The sequence below is a fragment of the Nicotiana attenuata genome, unplaced genomic scaffold (genome assembly GCF_001879085.1).
Source record: "Nicotiana attenuata strain UT unplaced genomic scaffold, NIATTr2, whole genome shotgun sequence".
In the NCBI taxonomy this organism is placed as follows: domain Eukaryota; kingdom Viridiplantae; phylum Streptophyta; class Magnoliopsida; order Solanales; family Solanaceae; genus Nicotiana; species Nicotiana attenuata.
In genome coordinates, this window is record NW_017671100.1 from 320,738 (window position 1) to 341,162 (window position 20,425).

Genomic DNA, 20,425 nt, shown 5'->3' on the forward strand with positions numbered 1-20,425 from the left:
GAAAAGGGTAGAGAGGTGGTGAGCTTAAGGGAGTGTGAAATTGTGCTTTAATAGCGTAGAAGTAGCAGGTAACTGGTGGGTTAGTTGAGGTGCGCACAAGTTAGGCCGGACAACATTGTTATAAAAAGAAAAAGCTTTAATGGCATGGTGTAGCCAATTTTTTACATAGCAGAAGAAAGGTTTGTGCTAATTACTGGATGAAGGAGGAAGGGGAAATGAAAAGGAACTGTTTTTACAGTTTTATTGTCTATGTTATGCACCTATTTAAATCGATTTAAGTGTATGGTATGGGTACTCTAGATTGCAATGTGTATAAATAGCTAGGTACAAAGCCTAGAGAGATGAGGAGGCGATGCCCAAATTGTTAAAAAGGTTTAAAATTTTTTCTCCTTTGGATGAGATATAGTAGCTGATAAATGTCATTAATCTTTGCCAGCTTAATTAGCATACACCTGTGTGGTGCTGATAGGTGAAATGCGTACCCAGGTTTTTCTTCAACGATTTCTTTCTTGATTTTTTTTTTCTCTGAAATATGGTAAGCCCCACTCCCCCATATCCTCCTTATCTAGCACCCAAACAGTTTCCCTTTCCACTTTGCTCCCTTGCCGATTTGAACCTCCAACGTGTGGTTGGAGGTAGAGAGTCCTAACTACTACGCTATCCTTCTCTTGACAATTTGACACTTAGTATTTGAATAAACCATACCGTTGCTAATGGAAGTGAGTTTATAAACTTGGCCCTCTTCTTTTAGGTTGACTGTCTAAATGAAATATGATTATGAGAATGTAACACGAGGATCTGGATAATAGCTTATTCTTTGTGTCAAAATAGACACAATGTGATTAATGGAAATTATAAAGATACTGCGCTTATAAATGTGCTTGGATGTATCTCACAGTACCAATTGAAGTCCCAAAGAAAGATTCATGCTGTTCTCTTATATTAATAATGTTAATTGATGGTGTCTTATATATCTTATACAATGCTAAATTACTAAAAATTGCTAATATCCTTGCAATGTTTTCACTTCTAAAATGAACGGTGTGCCTTTGAAATTGGACTAAGCAGGTGCCTTTAGATCATGATCGATATCTTCTCTATCATATCTTCAATTACCTTCCGTCATTCCTGGGAGGGATATTTTGCATAGTTTAACTTCACATTACTTCTATCTGTTCAACCTAAAGCTGAATGGCCGATAAAACATCACTACCAACCTTTTCTAACATTTGTGCTATAACGCAAAAACAGGAAGCACTGAGGAAGCATGGTTTGATTCTGCTGCAATATTCGATTCTGATGGCAGTGACGAAGATTTCCAGAGCGTTGCTGATGGTATGGCCTTCTAATTTCAGCCTTTACATTCTATCTGCAGTTGTGAAATTAAGAATAGAAATGTAATCGCAATATTCTGTAGATGTGCTCTCTCTCAACAGCTTTGATTGTGGGCGAACCAGCGTAACTTCTGTGAGAGATGCCAATCATGGGGACGCTGAGGTCCATGCCCACCCAAGCAATTTGTCGCATCCAAAAGATGCAGATTCTAGAACGAAACTTGATGGACCCCACAGTGAGGTACAGCCTGTATTTATTGATGAAATCTCTTCCTCGGCTAATGAAAGCAGCGGCAGGGAAGATGGTTTGTTGGATAACTGTGGAATTCTTTCAAACAACTGTTTGCCCTGTCTTGCTTCCACGGTTGCACCAGTTGAGAAGAGAAGATCTCTTAGCGACAATTCTCCAAGTGCTAGGAAGAAAGCTGCCTTAAAACTTCCTTTCAAATGGAGAGAAGGAAATCCTAATGCTGCTTTGCGTAAGTTTCTATGTCACCCTTTTTCCCTTGTGGTCTAGTTGCTTCACTGTAATGTTTATCCATGTGCATCCATAAGTGATTCGGTGTTCGTATTTATTTCTACCTTTCAATGCTCTTTCTGAAATTAGTTTTTGACTACCTTTTATCAATTGCACAGAATGAATAAACTGATTTATGTTTCCATCAACCATGGGGAAAAATGAAATTTCATGAATTGCTTTGTTGACCTCAGCCTATTACAGGATTTAGTATTATTGTGGTGAATTTTCTTTTTCTTCCAAAAAAAACTTGTTATATTCTTCAACTATCATCTTCTTATTAGAAAATGTCATCTGATGCCAAGAAGAATTACTCTTTGGAATTTACGTTATCCTCGGCGCTCCTACAAATATTGCTTGCAAACAGTTGTGGACAATTTTGAACTGTTTTATTCTTCTTTCTACTGTATAATTGGCGTAGGTTCATTGAGTCTGAACTGCTACTGGTAGATAAATACCTTAACATGTGACCTTGGATCTGAAGTTGAAAGACGATCAAGGCTGAATATACTGCCACACATATACGCTACATTTTGTTTGTAGATGCACTTATCAATTAATGAGATAGCATACCTTTTTTTGTATTTTTTTAATTTTATCCCTCCCCAGGAGCTCCCCACTTTACTCCCTTGGTGACTCGAACCCACAACCTTACAGTCGGAGGATGCTTACCACTTGTGCAACCCTCTCTTGTCGTAAGATAGCAACTTAGTATTGAAACATCGCAATAAAAATGATTTCTTTGGGCAGTGTGGAGGTCAGGTTATTTCAGGGATTTGACTCGTTAATGAAATCCAAATGGAGGATATTTGTTACAATTGATTTGAGAGATATCTAAATTACTCCCTGCTGTTACTAGTGTCAAATGTACAATGTTTGTTGATGTACCGTTATAAAACAAACTAGTGAAATCAGGAAGAGAAGGAAAGGAATGAGGAGCAGGGTTACTGCGATCAAGAGTAAATGGATAAATAGAATCATAAGTCAATTTTCAGGATGAAAGCTGCACTCCAGATTTTGATTTGTAGATAGGAATGAGTACCATCATCTTACATCTGTTTAACGGATCAGGGAAATGAGAAAAAACAAACTGACTCTTATCCTTTATGTGATACAGTTTCGTCTAAAGCCCTGCTTCAAAGACCAATAGCTGGTTCCCAAGTACCAGTTTGCCCGTTGGAGAAGAAAATGCCTGATAGTTGGTCCCAGATTGAACCGGGCACTTTCAGGGTTCGGGGAGAAAACTATTTCAGGTAAAGTGCTTCCTTCTTTAAGTGCTCACATGCCCAGAGTTTACAAAAACTTATATAAAGCTGTGTTTAATCATGTAAAAACTTAGAGAACATCCATCTGATAATAATAAACATGCATATGGATATGTGCCAGCTACCATTGCACTAGTTCCTATGTTGTACTTGTATATGATATTTCATATCACATATTTGCTTTGCGCAGGGATAAAAAGAAGGTGCTTGCTCCAAATTATGCAGCATATTATCCTTTTGGCGTTGATGTATTTTTAAGCCAGAGAAAGATATTTCATATAGCTCGACTTGTGGAACTTCCCGTCATTGAACATTCTGGGACACTTCCTCCCATTCTTGTCGTGAATGTCCAGGTATCATTTATTTTAGAATTTATGTAAATGAGTATTTATTTCATTTTTTTTTTCTTGATCTAACTTCATAAAAGCTTTCAAGATTCTGAAAGTTTTTTCAATGTTATCTGCTAGTTCATTTTAAGATTGTTGGTGCAATTTATTTTTCTCTTCGAAGTCTAAAGTATTCTGCATCAGTTTTAAATTTTATAAAAGCTTGTTGAATAGGAATTTTTGGCCCCCTAATGGGGCAGTTGAGTATATATGAAATGCAGCGTAACCACTAATTCTGTCCTAATTATACTGAGTTTCATTATTTGAGTAGTCATTTAATCATGTATCTCTATGTAGCCATTTTATACCATGCTTAGCCTTGCCTTTTGTTTTCTAGTTTTTCTATGTCCCCAAAGTGCTCCTGTTAGCAGTCAGCTCAGCCTTTGCGAACTTCATTTGTGCTGTTGAATTAAATGTGCCCGTGTAGGCATCACTGGTTACTTTCTTAATGCCTATATTCATAGGAGTTTCCACTTTATCCTAACTTTCTTAATGTTCTACATTCACTAGATTATCCACTTTATACGTAACTATCTCCTCATGTTGCTGACGTGCTGTTTTTCTTTTGCAGATCCCATTATATCCTACCGCAATTTTTCAGGGTGAAATTGATGGTGAAGGGATGAGTTTTGTCTTGTACTTTAAGCTTTCAGAAAGTTATGCTAAGGAACTTCCTCCTCATTTTCAAGAGAATATCAGGGTAAGTTTGAGCATTCATGTTTTCTCATATTTATTCTTTTTCTTTCCTCTTTTTTCTGTGTATAACTTGTTTCGGAATCAGTCTTTTATACTGCCAGTTTCTCCATTTTATAGTATCAGATATACTCTTATCAGATTTTGGTTAGCGAGTTAGTATTTGACAAAATAATTATTACTTTCCTCCCCTTCTCTTATCTTGGACAGAAGCTGATTGATGACGAAGTGGAAAAAGTAAGGGCTTTTCCTGTTGAACATACTGCACCTTTCAGGGAAAGATTGAAAATATTGGGTCGTGTTGCAAATATGGAGGAACTCCCATTAAGTGCTGCAGAGAGGAAGCTTATGCATGCCTACAATGAAAAACCTGTTCTTTCACGTCCTCAACATCAGTTTTACAAGGTAAAGTTGACCCAGATTTTGTTCATTTTAGATTTGCGTACGATTGGCTGTACTTCTTGTTCTACTCAAATTTGTTAAATGTCCAACCGAATGATTTGTGGAAATGCTGTCATTCCCTTTTAACCTTTACTTTTAAGGAAAAAGGTGAACATGCCATTTTGAATGGCGAAAAGTCATCCACTTATATGGTGTATCGAGTAGTAAATTAAGATAGTTCTACGATGGCTCGTATAATAAAGTAATTTACCTATCAACATACTGGATGAATGAAGAGCTTTTTTAGAATGACAGATGAAACATGAACCATCTTTTGTCATAAATTGTTGCGGACGCTCTTTCTCTATGAGGAAAACCTCTTCTCATGACTTTTTCTCACATTTTAACTTCTCATCTGAAAGTAGATTTTTCCTATGAAGTGAGATTGTTTTCTTGCATTATTTTCTTTTAGATCATACAAGTAGCAGATTCTACTTTGCATTTGTTATGGAAGCACACTTCACTTAAATTTTTTCATCCGAAATTTGTGAACAAATGTTTAAGTTTGCATACATCTAAAGTGTGGCCCAATTTCTGGATAAAGAAAGAAATTTGTAACAAGGTTTTGAATCTAACTTCGGTCGCTAATGATCTTTTTTGCAGGGAGAGAATTACTTTGAGATTGACATAGATATGCATAGATTCAGTTACATCTCTAGGAAAGGTTTTGAAACATTCCTAGATAGGCTAAAGCTCTGTTGCTTGGATGTTGGGCTAACGATTCAGGTTAGTATTTGTCTCCAACGTATCATTCTTTTTTCTTTTCTTTTTTTCAGATTCTGTTTTGGAATTGGAAGTCATTTTTTCCATCTAGGTAATGCCTTTTCCCACTTTCCAAGCAGGGCAACAAAGCTGAAGAATTGCCGGAGCAGGTTTTATGTTGTATACGGTTAAATGAAATTGACTATGCAAATTATCAGCAACTGGTGTCGGAATAGAGAGCCCCTTGAATAGCTGCACAGACGGTGGAAGTGTTAAGATATGGCAAATAAAGAGAGTTACTTAGAGAAGTTCAGTTGTCCCTCGCTTTTGGTGCCTACCTCTCTGTCTTTCCCTTCCTCAAATTATCAAAATCTTCAGCGTCTCCATAATGCAGGCAGATTATAAGTGTAGCAGGTTCCACGGAAACTGCTAAGGATGATTTCTCACATTCATATCACTATGACATGAGTTCTGGACAAGTCGATTGCATACTGCATTAGCTATATACGTGTATGAATTCATGGACGACATTGAGAAATCAGTTAATGGAATAAATTCTAATTCATTCTTTTTGTTTGATAACATAGCAATCTGTTTAATTAACTTTTGCAGCAACACCAGATTTTAAGTGCTTTTGATCATAAATGCCAATATGTGAGGGAGGGAAAGGTCTTCATATGTAATGGATACTTGTGTTGATTATCACCAAAATCAGATACTTTTAGTACTTGTGTTCTTAAATGCCAATATATAAAGGGTAGGGGAAGGTTTTAATGTGTAATGGACACAGTTTTGATTTTCACCAAAACTACATACATTTCTATTGGGCAGCCCGGTGCACGAAGTATACTGCGTTCACGCAGGGTCCGAGGAAGGGCCGCATTGCCTGGGGTATGATGTAAGTAGCCTACCCTAATGCAAGCATTACTGCCCCCTGACATGATGTAGGCAGCCTACCCTAATGCAAGCATTAGTGGCTGATTCCACGGCTTGAACTCGTGACCTATAGGTCTTGCGGAGACATAAAATTTCTACTGACCGCATACAGTTTGTTTACGCTGTCAGTGTACTTTGACCTGTTATATCAGATAGTCACCATTTATATAGGTTACCAATGAATGCTTAATATAAAGTTACCTGCTAAACGTATATAGTGATTAGGTAGCTGATTCAAAATAATTATAAGACAGATTGAAATGAAGAGTTGCATTAGCAGTTTGACCTTCTGTATTAAATTTTTTCTGGAAAATTATGTGAAGAAAACAAAAAGTTGAAGTTCAAGATTTACAGGGAGGAAGTGGTTTCCCACATAAACCTCTGTTCCCAGAGTATGAGCTCTTAGGAAAATCAATAAATGGCTTCCCATTAGGTATTTTCCCTTCAAGAAGATTATCTGAAAGGTTCAACTCTTTCAGGTTTCTCAGCTTCAAAAACTCCTCAGGGATTCTGCCGGTGAAATGATTCTTGTGCAGCATCAGTCTCTCCAAAGTGCTAACATTGGCCAGTGATATTGGCAGGTTAGAGCCTAATCCATTGTAACTGAGATCCAATATCTGTAGTGATTTCAATGTTCCTATGGATGTTGGCAATCTACCTTTGAGAAAATTATGCGATAAATTTAAGTATCGGATATTTTCTTGTCCTCCCCTCCCAATCTGGTCAATGGCACCTGAGAAATTGTTATCGGAAAGATCAAGATATGTCAATGATCCTCCTTCAAACCTGCTCTTCATCTGGAAAACTGAATTCACACTGCCTTGTAGCTTATTTGAGTGAAGGTCTAGAATTCCAAGATTTTCAAGATTTGTGAAAGTAGAGGGAATCTCAGAAACAAACTTGTTATTAGAAAGATTTAAAGTATAGAGCTGAGTAAAACTACCAATCCAAGCAGGAAACCTTCCTGAAAGTTGGTTAGCTGACAAGTCTAGTTCTTGCAATGACTTGGCAAGTGGTTTTATATAATCTTGAACTTCACCATGAATTCCACATCCTGCTAAGTAGATACGCGACAGTGATGGCAACTGCATTAGCCACTTGGGAATGGTTGATATTTTCAAATGGTTGAATGATAGATCCAATGATTGAAGATTTGAAAGGGAAGAAATTTGATGAGGCAATGGTCCTTCAATCATGTTATGAGATATACTCAACAAGAGAAGCTGCGAAATCTCGCCTATTGATCTTGGCAACCGACCAGATAACTGGTTGTAACTGAGATATAACTCTGTTAGTGACTTTAGATTTCCTAAACTTGAAGGAACAGTACCCTTAAGCTGATTGTTTGCTAGTGAAAGTCTCTGAAGGGAAGTCAAGTAACCAATCGATGGATGTATCGTTCCACTGAGGCGATTATTTTGCAGTCTTAGAAATTGCAGAGAAGACAACTGGCCAGGTTTTGAAGGCAATGGTATCTCTCCCTCAAGCTGATTGTCATTTAGGAAGAGACTTGAAATGGAATATAGTTTAGCAACGGAACGAGGGATTATCCCGGTTAATGAGTTATTAGATAAATCAAGCTCTTTCAATGCTTGCAGATTGCCAATGTTTTCTGGTATGTTCCCAGTCAAGAAATTATCTTGAAAACACAAACTTTCTAAATTTGTCAAGCTTGTTATAGACTCAGGAATTGCACCAGAAAGTTTATTTGAATGTATATCCAATCTTCTGAGATTCTTGAGACCTCTAATACATGAGGGAAGAAAACCAGAAAAGCTATTTTCTTGGAGATAAAATTCTTCAAGTTTAGACAACTTACATATACTTTGTGGTAATGAACCACTAAAATTGTTACCAAGAAAGTTGAGTTTTCTGAGATTTGGAAGATGTAAACCAATGGAAGGAGGAATTTGCCCTGCGAGTCCAACGAGTTCACTCATATCGATAACCTCAAGAAACTTCAGAAGAGTGATTGAAGGAGATAATTCTCCTGCCATAGTAGATTGAAATGGTGCATCACCTGAAGTATAGAGACCTGGTAAATTGATTTGTACAACTCTACCATTTTCATTATTGCAAGAAATGCCTTCCCATTTGCAACAATCTTGGCTTTTCCATTTATTTAATCTGCTAGAAGTATCTAAATAAATTCCAGCCTTGAAATCTTGAAGACCCTTTAAGTCATTTGGATGACATGACTTACTTTTGCATATGGTTGTGAGAGTTAGTAATAGAAGAAACCAAAGAACTTGAGAACCCATTTTTATTTTCCTTTTTTGTTTGCAAGAACTGTGGATGGTTTACTCAAATATGCTGAAAAAAGTTGGGAGATTTTGTGAATTGAAATAATGGTCAAAGATCTTTAAAACAATGATTTTGTTTAAAGTCTGTTTCTTTCTTTACAGATTGTAATATGCTGAAAAGCATGTAATATGTTTTTGCTTTTTTCAACTTAAAGAAAGAGTCTAAACATTAAACAAACGGAGAAAAACAGATATAAACTTTATTAAACGTTACAAATGTCAGTTGCAGACAGAAGTTACTACTCCCAATAGATATTCAGATAACTAAACTAATCCTTTGCTTTGCCAGCAGTGTTGACAAAAGCCAATGCTGCTGTTGGTCCTCAGAAACGCCAAAGTAATATTTTGTCCACAGAAACGGCTTGTTTCGTAGTTTTAGATTTAACTTATATACATTGACGAATAGAATGTAAATTCTGCATATTAAAAATTTCCCTGAAGCGGTGTCAAGTGACCGCTTTGTTCTATGTGCATCCGCTCTTTAGGGACTGTTCCATTATTCACTGCATTTCGAAGCGTGCTGTACCGATCCTTGGGTACTTTTGTTTAAGCAAAAGTAGTGCTACCTGTAGTTAAATTTTAAATTTAAATTATATATGTCGTTGTAAAGACTTTTTACTATCAGCATAATTCAACTTGTTATAACAGATAAGTTACTTTATTTTCTTTGTTATCATATAACTTTGTTTTCTACATAGTTATTCCTAATTATTGCAGGTAAATAGTGTAAAAATACACACGAAAGTGAGAATTTTAGGAGTCGTTTGGTTTGGAAACAAGTTACGCTTGGATTAGTTATTCTAGTATTTCTTTTAATGCTGGCATAATTTATCCCAAAATTAATAACTAAATAAAGAATAAGATGGTACTAAATTTTTATACCAGAATTATCTCAAGCCATTGCCACAAAATCCCAAAAAACAGAAAAAAGAAAGAAAATTATTCTGTCATTTCTACAACTAGGTATGAGATCTCATATCAAAAGACAAAAGTTTGACACTACTAGTAATGTTGGTCTGACATCTTCCTAGTTTCTAGATATTATTTGATAATTTTGAGGACAATTGTATAATCTTCCTCTTTTTCTTATATTTCTAAGTTTGTAGTCAGACTTTCTTGGTTCGAGGACAGATCGCCCAATCATCTGATATTGTTTGTTGAACAAAATCTTAGTTGGCTCCTAAAGATTCCATCCGTCTCATATTAAAAGTCTTGGTTACTAAAAATAATTATCTCAAATTATTTATTATTTTAAAAATTCAAAATAAAATTAATTATTTTTTTCTGTTTTACACTTAGTAATAATTATTCTTAAAGATGTAGATAACATATAAATAGAATAAGTATTCAATGAAGAGAGATTATATCTTAAAACATAAATAAGGGTAGGATAGTCTAATCCTTTTCCTAATTAATATTTTTTAAAGAGTGTGTAAAAGAAAAATAAGACACCTAATATGAGACAGAGGAAGTAAATTTATAAATATTAAGAAAATAGTACACTCCAAAAGACAAACCCTTGAATAGAGAAATGTAAGCAGAAACAGTGTGATCAATTAGTAGATATAACCTAAATGCATAAGCAGAAAAGCCTACACCATGTCTATTTCATTCATTCATATACGATGAAATATAATTGATTCATTCATAAATAACCTAATAAACTAGGCCACCTACCCCCCCCCCCCCCCCCCCCTCTCTTAGAACTTACCAATGCAGTATGCAGGATAAAATTCACAAATCAGCCATTGTAATTGAACAATAGTCAATAAGGTTATAAAGTTTCAATATCCTAAAATTTCACTAGTGAGATTTTGAAACTACATTACAATAACTAATTTTTAAGGAATTTTAACCTCCTATAGCAAATGTTAACATCTTATTTATTTTAAATAAGCACCATTTAAAAAAATTATATTTTATACATACCTTTTAATGTTTATAGCAAAATATCTAATTTTGGTTACCTCCTACCCCCTAAGCCACTAAATACGCTATTCAGTTACACTATTTTTTTCTTTCTCTACTTTGATACATGTCATTCTCTTCCTCCATCCCCCTGAAAACACGATGCTCAATCTCAAAATTCTTCTCAACCACATCACCTACCATTAGTCACAAACAGTGATTTTGCCTGGTATACCACGAAGACTTCTCTGATGAACCTTCGAAAGACGGATAATTCGTGCTTGGATTGTGAACTCTCTGATAATGGGACGCCTTTGCTGTTGGTGATTGCCATAATAATTGGGTGAGGAATTTCGTGTGTGATTATGGGGAAGTTGGGAAGAACGATGAGTTTGCAGATTACTCATAGTTTCTTTGATGGAGAAATAAACGAACAAAGTTGTGGATGTTCTTTGAGTTCTTGCAAACAAACAAAGAGCAACAGAAAATAATGTAATGAGAGCCAGAAATTAGGGTTTGTTCTTGAACAAAGACGACAGAGTTTGGGCTGAGCAATTTGATTTTCAGTTAATTTATTTCAATGTATTTTTAACGTATAACGCTGTATTTTCGTGTATTTCATTGTATTCATGGTCTATTTTTTTTCCATTGTAATTCAATGTGTCTCGCTGTATTCCATGTATTTCATTGTATTTAATATCTTTTTTTCATTGTATTTCAATGTATCCCGCTGTATTCTATGTATTTCATTGTATTCACTGTCTCGCTATATGCCATGAATGTATTCATATGTTTTTTTAATTAATATAATTTGTGATGTATTATATAATTTCTCTGAAGATTGCTATATTTTTGGGGTATTTTTTGGTTGAGAATCTTTTTTATAACTGGATATACAAAATTTGTATGTTATAATTGAGTTTGTTGAGATATATTAGGAGTCTATTATGTTAATTGATTCACTTTCTGTTTAAAAACAGTGTACCCCCCCGTTTCACGCCGTGAATACAGTCGAATATAATAATTTGTCCAGCTGTAATCCCATATTTCATGTCATGAATACAATCGAATACACCCGAATACAACAATTGATTAACTGGACTTCCCTGATTCACGCTTATTTTTGCTATTTTATTCATGAATATAGTAGCTTAAATACATCTAATACATCTCATAACAACATAAAATGTATCTACAATCTATAATATAGCAAATGATATCTATAGATAGCTAATTACCACTAAAAGATAATATTTGATGAAAATTTCTCATTTTTTTTACCTATAGGAAAGTAGCTATCCGGCATTATTACTACACGATGATAAGCCAGACCCTGTCTAGCCCATCTTAAACTGACAATGACATCATGGACTTGGGCTTATGGGTTTGATGAGTATAGAGCAGTCATTGAGAAATCTTAAGCTCGTTAATAAATATAAATAGGAAAAATGATATTGTATAGTCGCCCTTAAAATAATAGTCGAAAAAATATATATTTTTTGTGTATATATATATTCTGTGTGTTATATACAAAAATTATATAAATTTTATATACTTTTCGGCTACCAAATATAAATAGTTTTTGGCGCGGGCTAAAAGTGAAAAGGTCCAAACAAATATGAACTGTTGTTTGGACATTACACCACGTAGGCTCACCCGTGATCCAACCCAATTTCTTTAGTTCTAGGTTAGGGCTTGACACAAGTTGTAAAGGCTTTTCTTTGATAAAATATCATGGTATAGCCAGTTTTCACACTGGTCAATGAAAAATAGCCAGCGTTTATCAAGTCAATGAAAAATAGCCACTATTTTGCTGCAACAGGGACCGGTCCAGTATAATATACGGGAGTTCTGGTGCATTTGTGTACGAACTCCAGCATATTATGCTGGACCGGTATACTTTGCTAACTCCTGTAAAATTTGCGGGAAACTGGAGCACCAGTGCTCCAAACTCCAGTATATTATACTGGACAATTATACTTGCTGGAACTCCCATAAAATTTGCGGGAGTTCCAGCATAATTATGCTTGAACTCCCGTAAAATTTGCGGGAGTTCCAGCATAGTTATCCTGGAACTCCCGTAAAATTTACGGGAGTTCAAGCATACTTATGCTGGAACTCCCGTAAAATTTGCGGGCGTATTTTTCCGGATTTTGAACAGTGTTTAGCTCAGATTTAAAGTGGCTAAATTTCGATGACTTTTGAAACTTGGCTATTTTTCAACGACCAGTGGTAAATCTGGCTATTTTTGAATTTCTCCCCTTTTCTTTTATGAACTTTGAAATAATTATTTTTCAAAAGAATTAAGCTAAATCGTCAACTATCGAACCGCTTAAGTTAAATCGCCTAACATATATAGAATATGTGTATAATTGTGTATACACAATGTATAATTTATGTATATTAATTAAGACGAGTAAACAGTGAACCCGACCGGCTATTTCAGTAAAAATCCCTAATTTTCAATTTGATTCTCCATTGTTTGCCCATATTCAACATTTCGCATTAAAGATGAACGAGACCAAATTATAGAGAAAAAAGCCTAAAAGAAGCCTAATCTTCATGGATGATTGATAGGAATGATCATATAAGGGATTGGCCTTTAAATATTGTCCTTATTTTTTCATGTAGTTAGAAAATAACGTCTAGACTCACATACACTTAATTCTTGTTAGGAATTTTTTTACCGGATTGGTAGATATTATGTTATATTTACTTTACCTATATTTATTAATTGTTCACAAGTTCTATCCGGTTATCATGACACTGCGGCTATTCAAACAATTAAGCAAACTCTACCATATTGGCATGACTTTGTGTTATCTGCATTCGATCTATTTACTAAATTATTTACAAAACTCTACCCGATTGGCATAATTTGTACTTGTTCAATTGTTCACCAAACTCTGCAAGATTGGTGTGACTTTGTGTTATATGCAGTCGACCTATTTCATAAAGTATTCGTAAAAGTCTACCCGAATGACATAATTTATCTGTCACGATCCAACTTTCCCTCCGTTGGGTGTCGTGATGGCACCTAGTCTTAGGGACTAGGTAAGCCTAACATTCAACTGAAATAACAACAATATATAACTAATATCTGACAATTTTGAATTTGAAGTCTCTATACAAATTTACAACCCCAAAATCGGCAAGTCATAAGCTCTACAGAGTTTGCTAGAACCTCTAAATACAATTGTTTCAAAATAAGGATAAAGTCTAATACAAAATCAGAAGGTGATTCCGAAGCCTGCGAACGCAGCAACAGGTTTACCTTGAGTCTCTACCGCAAGAATCATCACAGCTATCTAACGATCAATTGACTTCAAAAATACATGGATTTGCACAAAAATTGTGCATAAGCGTAGTATGATTATACCACAACGATACCCAATATGTATCAAGACTAACCTCAATGGAGTAGTGACGAGGAACAGTCAAGATACCTAATGGACTAATAACATGAATAAGTATAAGTGTAGAAATAACAGAGTACAATACCTATATAAAGACTGCGCATAATACGGTAATTGCAGTAAAAAAAAGGAAAGTAACAACTAACAGCGGAACACCATAATAATGACACAGTAGAATAAGTGGAAGATAATTTAAAATCCGGTAATCACAGATAAAGGAAAGGCAAGTAACAACTCAACAAACACGACCTCTTTCACACCAGGTTTTAGCTAATAACCTTCACGAGGTACTAAACCTCAGAATATTCACAATTCACGGGTCCCAAATTCTGGAACCCTAAGCACTTGACATCCTGTGCCCATAGAGCCATTTCCACATAGAAGGCAAGTAAAGGGTGTGCATCAATACTCAACAATATCGAGATCAATCCTTTTAACCGATAGGGGTGATTAACTACGTGTATGCATGTGCAAATGTTCTAACATAGTTCATGCCAGCTAATAAGTATAGAGAAAATGGACAGCACGTAAAAATATTTTTCCACAATTTTCCATAAGATAAAACTCACACAGGTAAGTGCGCCACTACACAAATATAAACAACAAGAATGCCCCCAAGCCAATCACAAGTCATCACAAATCAATCCTTAATATAACCCACCTTGTCTCGTCACATGTGCAATAATAAAGTAAATGCCCACCTTGTCTCGCCTCACACGCATAATAACATTCCCACCTTGTCTTATCACATGCGCAAACCCACATATATATACCACACCTTATCACGCTGCATGTGCACATATCAATAGTAACAATAGCACGGCAGAAACCTCGTGCAACATAAACCCAACTGCACGGGAGAAACCTCGTACATCACAATGATAGACGAGTGGCAGAAACCTCGTGCATCAGAATAACAACCGTACGGAAGAAACCTCGTGTATCACAATAAAAACGGCACGGTAAAAACCTCGTGCATCACAACACCGAGTACAACAGTAACAACGACAATAACACAAGAGTACGACAAGTAAATCAACTCAAGGCTTTCGATTACAAAGAAACGGTAGAGCTAGTTCATAAGGAATAAACACAGTAGAGAAAACTGGACATAATAAGAACAACTCAACAGGGGAGAAATAATATGTAACAATGTCCCCACAAGGTACAGTTCAAAAATTAGGAGATAACACGAGTCAAATAATTCAAATAAGGTCAAGTCATCTAAGATATAGGATATATAAACTTCTTTTAAGGTTGAGCAATTACGAAGGAGATACAACAATATAAATAAGGGTAAATAGCAAAAAGATAATCAAAATCTCAATTAAGGATGAACAATTACAAGAGAAATGTAATATAGCTAAAATTGAGTTAGAATTACTTACCCCGATAATTTTCTTGAAAAACCCACAAAATATACCACAAACCGAGCTCTCTAGGTCCAAAAATGAAAAATAAGGTGAAACCCTCATTGATATAGTACCACATCTGACCTCCAAAGTGCTGACCGCACATTTTTGGTGCATTCGCACATCCCAGGCTCTGCGGCTGCGATCCAAATGGTGCGGCCACACTTCAGCAAAATTTGCACTACCAGTCTTTAGTAAATTGGTCATAACTTTCTTTACAAATGTCTAAATGATGACTTTTTAGCTTTTTGAAACCTAGACACAAAGGGCTACAACTTTTATTTTTGGATCATCTCCAAATTCCTTATAGATTAAAAGATATAAACTTCCAAAGCTGGACCATCGATCCTGCCGAATTCCTGAAATGCGCCGCGAGAAGAATTGTGTGGTCCGCACTTTTCCTCTATGGTCTGCACTTTTTACTTTGCCTCAGCACTTTTTCTTCTGCCTCATCACTTTTCTTCTGCCTTAGTACTCCAAAATGTGCCTCCCACACTTCCAAAAGTTCCAGAACAATATCAGAGTGCCGAAATGCCCAAACTCGTTCAAAACTCACTCCGATACACATCCGAGGCTCCCAGGACCTCAACCAACATACCAACAAGTACTAAGACATAACGTAGACCTGCTCGAGGACTCATACCACATCATAAAATGTCGAAACTATGAATCACACCACTAATCGAATTCATGAATTTCCAAATCTTCCAACTTCCAAAACTCGTGCCGTGACATATCAAATCAACTCGGAATGGCGCTAAATTTTGCACGCAAGTTCCAAATGACATAATGGAACTAATCCAACTCTCGGAATTGTATACCAACCCCGATATCACCAAAGTCAACTCTTGGTCAAATATCTCAACCTTCCAAAACTTCAACTTTTCCAACTTTTGCCGAAATGCTTCAAATTGCTCTACGGATCTCCAAATCCAAATTCGGTCGCACGTCTAAATCCAAAATCACCATACGAATCTATTGAACTCATCAAAATGCTATTTCGGAGTTGTTTACACAAAATTAAATTTCGGTCAACTCTTACCGCTTAGGTTTCTAAAACAAGAATCTTTCTTCCAAATTGACCCCGAATCATCCGAAAACTGAACTCGGTCGCACATGCAAGTCATAACACACAATACGAAGCTGCTCAAGACCTTATGGAACTGAACAGGACTTCAATTCTCAAAATGACCGGCCAGACTGTTACATCCTCCCCCTCTTAGACAAATGTTCGTCCTCGAACGTGCCAAGAATCATCCCAAAGTCATCAAATCACTGAATGCATTCATCCAACATACACCCGTGGGTGACCCCACGTCACTCCAATCTACATAAGCCAGACGACACCATCTCAACAGTAATTCACCCCTCCCCACCAGCACTAATAAGCCTTAGAATCAAAATTTCTCACCTTCCGCTCATCTCCAAAAGACCCGATTTTCATCCACACCTGGTATTAGTCTCAAACAGCTACAAAAACTTATGCCTAGACCCTTAAGGTACAACCACACAACGTGACCCATCACACATATGTCCATAATAATATTTCTGATCACAATAGCTGCCCGAAATCAACTCCAACACTTGCAATTAGCCTCATATCCGTTATAGCCTTTATTCAAACCTCCACGACGCTGGCAATGATACAAGGAAAATGAATATCTCAACACTATACACCCGGGTCAACAAGTCACGTCTAATGCCACCGGGCAAACACCCAACAAGCTAAAGCTCAAGAAGCACAGAACAAAAATGACTGAATATGTAAAGAGAAACACATAAGAGAACTATCAAACAAGCCCAACAGGCACAACTCTCTATTAGTAATATCCTACGAAAAAATATAACAAGGAAAAATCAAAGTATATGAACAAATCACAAGGATCTCATCTTGATATAACTCCTACCGCGGCTCGCAGCCTGACTCAAACATGTCAATCACATAAAATCGCGAGGGTCCCACCCTCAACTCTGAATCACAAGTAGAATACACATCAAACCGACCGAGACACTCCACTAGCTCTTCTTCCAATAAAATCACAACACTTACTAGCTCCCACACCGGTGGAGCATCTAAAACACAGATCATAACCCAATTACTCAAAAATCACATCAAAACTTACCATAATGGGTAACAGGAGTTCACTTCTGCTCTCGTAACTCTCAATAATGAATAACAACAAACAATAGACATATCATACCACTCATAGAATCTCCCAACAGGGGCAAAGACATAAACATAATACTAAGTCATGAAATTACCTATATGTGGAGCAACAAATAGGGGAACTCACCCCGATAAGCAGAACTGAAACAAAATACGGATGGTGCTCTTCTATAACGAATTGAAAGCATACAGTTTGACATCATCTGGGATAGCAGCTGTCGACGCCCCCTTTTTTCCTCGCGGAATCGGGTTCACGACATTCGGGAGAACAACTCTATTCCCTTGCGAGAATTGGGTTTTTTAGAGTTTGAAGAGTCTCCACCTAATGATTATAGTGCATTAGGACACTTTAAAGAAGAATTTGAGATGAAGAACCAGAGTTTGGGTAAGGGCTAGAAATTATCTCGAGGAGAAGGTGTTAGGCACCCCTCAAGATCCACTAGTGTGGTTCCCGGCCATGCTACAATTGTGACTTTGAATGCAAACAAACAAGTAAACACGCAAGCATTGCAAATACGAGAAAACTATTACAAATAAGGAGCACAAAAGGTTAAAATAAGTGCTGAATTTTAGGGAAGGAGCAGTTCAGTTAAAAGTGCAAGTAGGAAGAAGTCAAGTACTTAGTGCGAACAATCTGAAAATTATGTGAAAAATAGAAGTCGAAAGTGCAACAGCTTTTTAAGATTCAGAAAATTGTTAAACTAATAAAGAGGGGGGGGGGGGGGTCCTAGGTTTATATATTACATGGATCATTCGCACAACACTGGTACTCAATTGTACGCATATTGTTATCGTGTAATCATCATCTCCATGTCTACCCTTTCCCACCCCGTTAAGGTATTGGAGCGCGGAATGGTATCGTTTGCCTATTGCATGCTATTACCCGTCCCAAGCTATCAGTCCCAGGGCATTAGGACTTCTAATCCTAAAAGGGGAAGAAAGGGATGGGGGCCTTTATGGAGTTTAAAGGACAAAAATTCTAATCGACATTCAAAAACAAGTAACAAGTAGGGGGAATGAATAGATAAACAGGTAACGCTCACATAAACCCTGTAAATCAGATAACATCTAGTTTAGCATGCCTTTACACATACTGGTTTGGTCTTTAAAATTAAAAATTAAGCAGCGAGCGGACTGGTTCGATACATACGTTTAGACAGGAAGCCCACATTAGGCAACTTGGATCCAATTGTCAGAACTTAAGGTATTTTAAGCGAGTGATTTAGAAAGTACTGGTTCTAGAAAAGTAGTCTAATGCCGAAAAGTACAGACTGCAGTCAGTTTAGAAATAAGTTTTAAGAGAATCATGAGTATAAACCATAAAAGGAGTTCCAGAGTCAGAAATACTTAAGGAAAGAGTAAACTGCAGAACTGTTTTAAAGACAATTTCAGGAAGACCAAAACTTAGTTGGAAAATGTTTAGGCAGAATTTTAGAAAGAAACCATTTCAGAAGAGGTGCTGATTTGAAGAACTCAAATGTATACTGATTCAAAAGAGTTTTTGTCAAAAGATTGAGGCTGAAAACATTAAGACATTAGAGACCAGTTAACAGATTGTTATTGCTTAAGAAGAATCGGACGAACTTGATGTGGAATCCTATGATATCTATATCTGATTTTAAAAAGTCTGTTAAGAACTGGTAAGAAGAGGTAATTATTTAATTACCCTACAGTTTGCCTAATGCATATGCATTCCCTATAGGCATGATTTTTATATGCACTGATTACATGAACGTTAAGGTCCTATAGGCAGGATTTCTAGATGACTTATATCATAATTAAACGTTAAACCCTATAGGCATGGTATCTAGGTGACTTGAATCAGAAACATCAAACCATCTTATGTGCAGTATTTCTAGTAGAAAAATTAAAGTCCTAAAGTCATGATATCTACCCTTTATTGATGCAAGAAAGTAAAACCCCTCCCACACCCTTTTACTAGATTCCCCGAGTTCTATACAAGTTATTACAACCCAATGAATCAACTGAAATAATAGAAATACATCAAAAACTAACAGCTAGATCCAAGCAGCCTAATTCAATCTTAATGTCCAATAATATGTATTTAACCAACTCCGGGGTCCAGATCTCCAAAGCCTTCTCATTATCCAGGGTGTTTCAAAGTTTCAAGGAACCTCAGGGATTCCAGGCATTGCTTACACCCAGGATGCCATTATGAACAGGATGGTGCAGTGTGGAATAGCCAGCCCTCAGGCATCCAAGTTCAGAGGGAGCTCAGGGGTCCCAAAGCATGGCTTGCAAGAGAGGGGCAGAACTTATAGCTAGGAGTAAGTGCAAAGTGAAAGGGAATTACGGGGCCATGACAAGTGGTGGTCATACCTAGCCATAAGGTAGGCTGGCACACCCCTGACCACTTGCTAGATGAACAAGTTAGGAGCAGACCTTTTGATGGTCAGACAAAGGTCTGGATAGTGATTAGGACACTATCAGACCTAAGTCAAGGCTCAAGCACATAATGGGGAGAATGGGAAATGGGAATTGATTGAGTTAAGGAGTTCAATGAACCCAGTTCAGGATCATAGACAACAATATTGGGGTGCTGCTATGCCCTGAACAATAAACTCACATACAAAGGGGTAAAAGGGGTAAGGGAATTCATAAAGCATCATATTCACAACAAACAAACAACTGCACAGATTATTTAAATGCTGGACTGTAAGAGAAGGGGAAACACGTTATAATATGCTAGAAAACATGTGGACAGAATTAAACACATTGTTCTTGGGGCGTATAAACTAATTGAAACATACCGGTATAGAAGTAAAGAATGCAGAAGAAAGCGAGCAAAGTCCACAGCAGTGTGAGTATCAGAAAGAGAGAATTTAAGTGAAAGGGAATTGTGAACTCAGATGGTATTCTGTGTTCGTGTGTAAAAGTGTAGAAGGGTAGCCTCTTTTATAGTGTAGAGAAGTAAACAAAGGATA

The 20,425-nt window shown here is 36.5% G+C and overlaps 2 protein-coding genes across 2 annotated transcripts in view; one reads left to right on the forward strand and one right to left on the reverse strand.

Annotated features, from left to right (window-relative positions):
• Nucleotides 1-6,065, forward strand: part of LOC109205922 — a 7,170-nt gene extending 1,105 nt beyond the window's left edge. The window contains exons 2-9 of the mRNA XM_019368691.1: nt 1,252-1,335; nt 1,418-1,813; nt 2,969-3,104; nt 3,307-3,469; nt 4,074-4,202; nt 4,406-4,600; nt 5,240-5,362; nt 5,479-6,065. Of these exons, the coding sequence (XP_019224236.1) occupies nt 1,252-1,335; nt 1,418-1,813; nt 2,969-3,104; nt 3,307-3,469; nt 4,074-4,202; nt 4,406-4,600; nt 5,240-5,362; nt 5,479-5,574 (1,322 nt within the window). The 3' untranslated portion in view covers nt 5,575-6,065. The remainder of the gene's footprint in view (nt 1-1,251; nt 1,336-1,417; nt 1,814-2,968; nt 3,105-3,306; nt 3,470-4,073; nt 4,203-4,405; nt 4,601-5,239; nt 5,363-5,478) is intronic.
• Nucleotides 6,066-6,531: 466 nt separating this feature from the next.
• Nucleotides 6,532-8,677, reverse strand: LOC109205921 (probable leucine-rich repeat receptor-like protein kinase At1g35710). The gene has a single exon (XM_019368690.1). It carries the CDS (start codon nt 8,533-8,535, stop codon nt 6,616-6,618), a length of 1,920 nt encoding a protein of 639 aa, XP_019224235.1. The 5' UTR covers nt 8,536-8,677; the 3' UTR covers nt 6,532-6,615.
• Nucleotides 8,678-20,425: the final 11,748 nt, after the last annotated feature.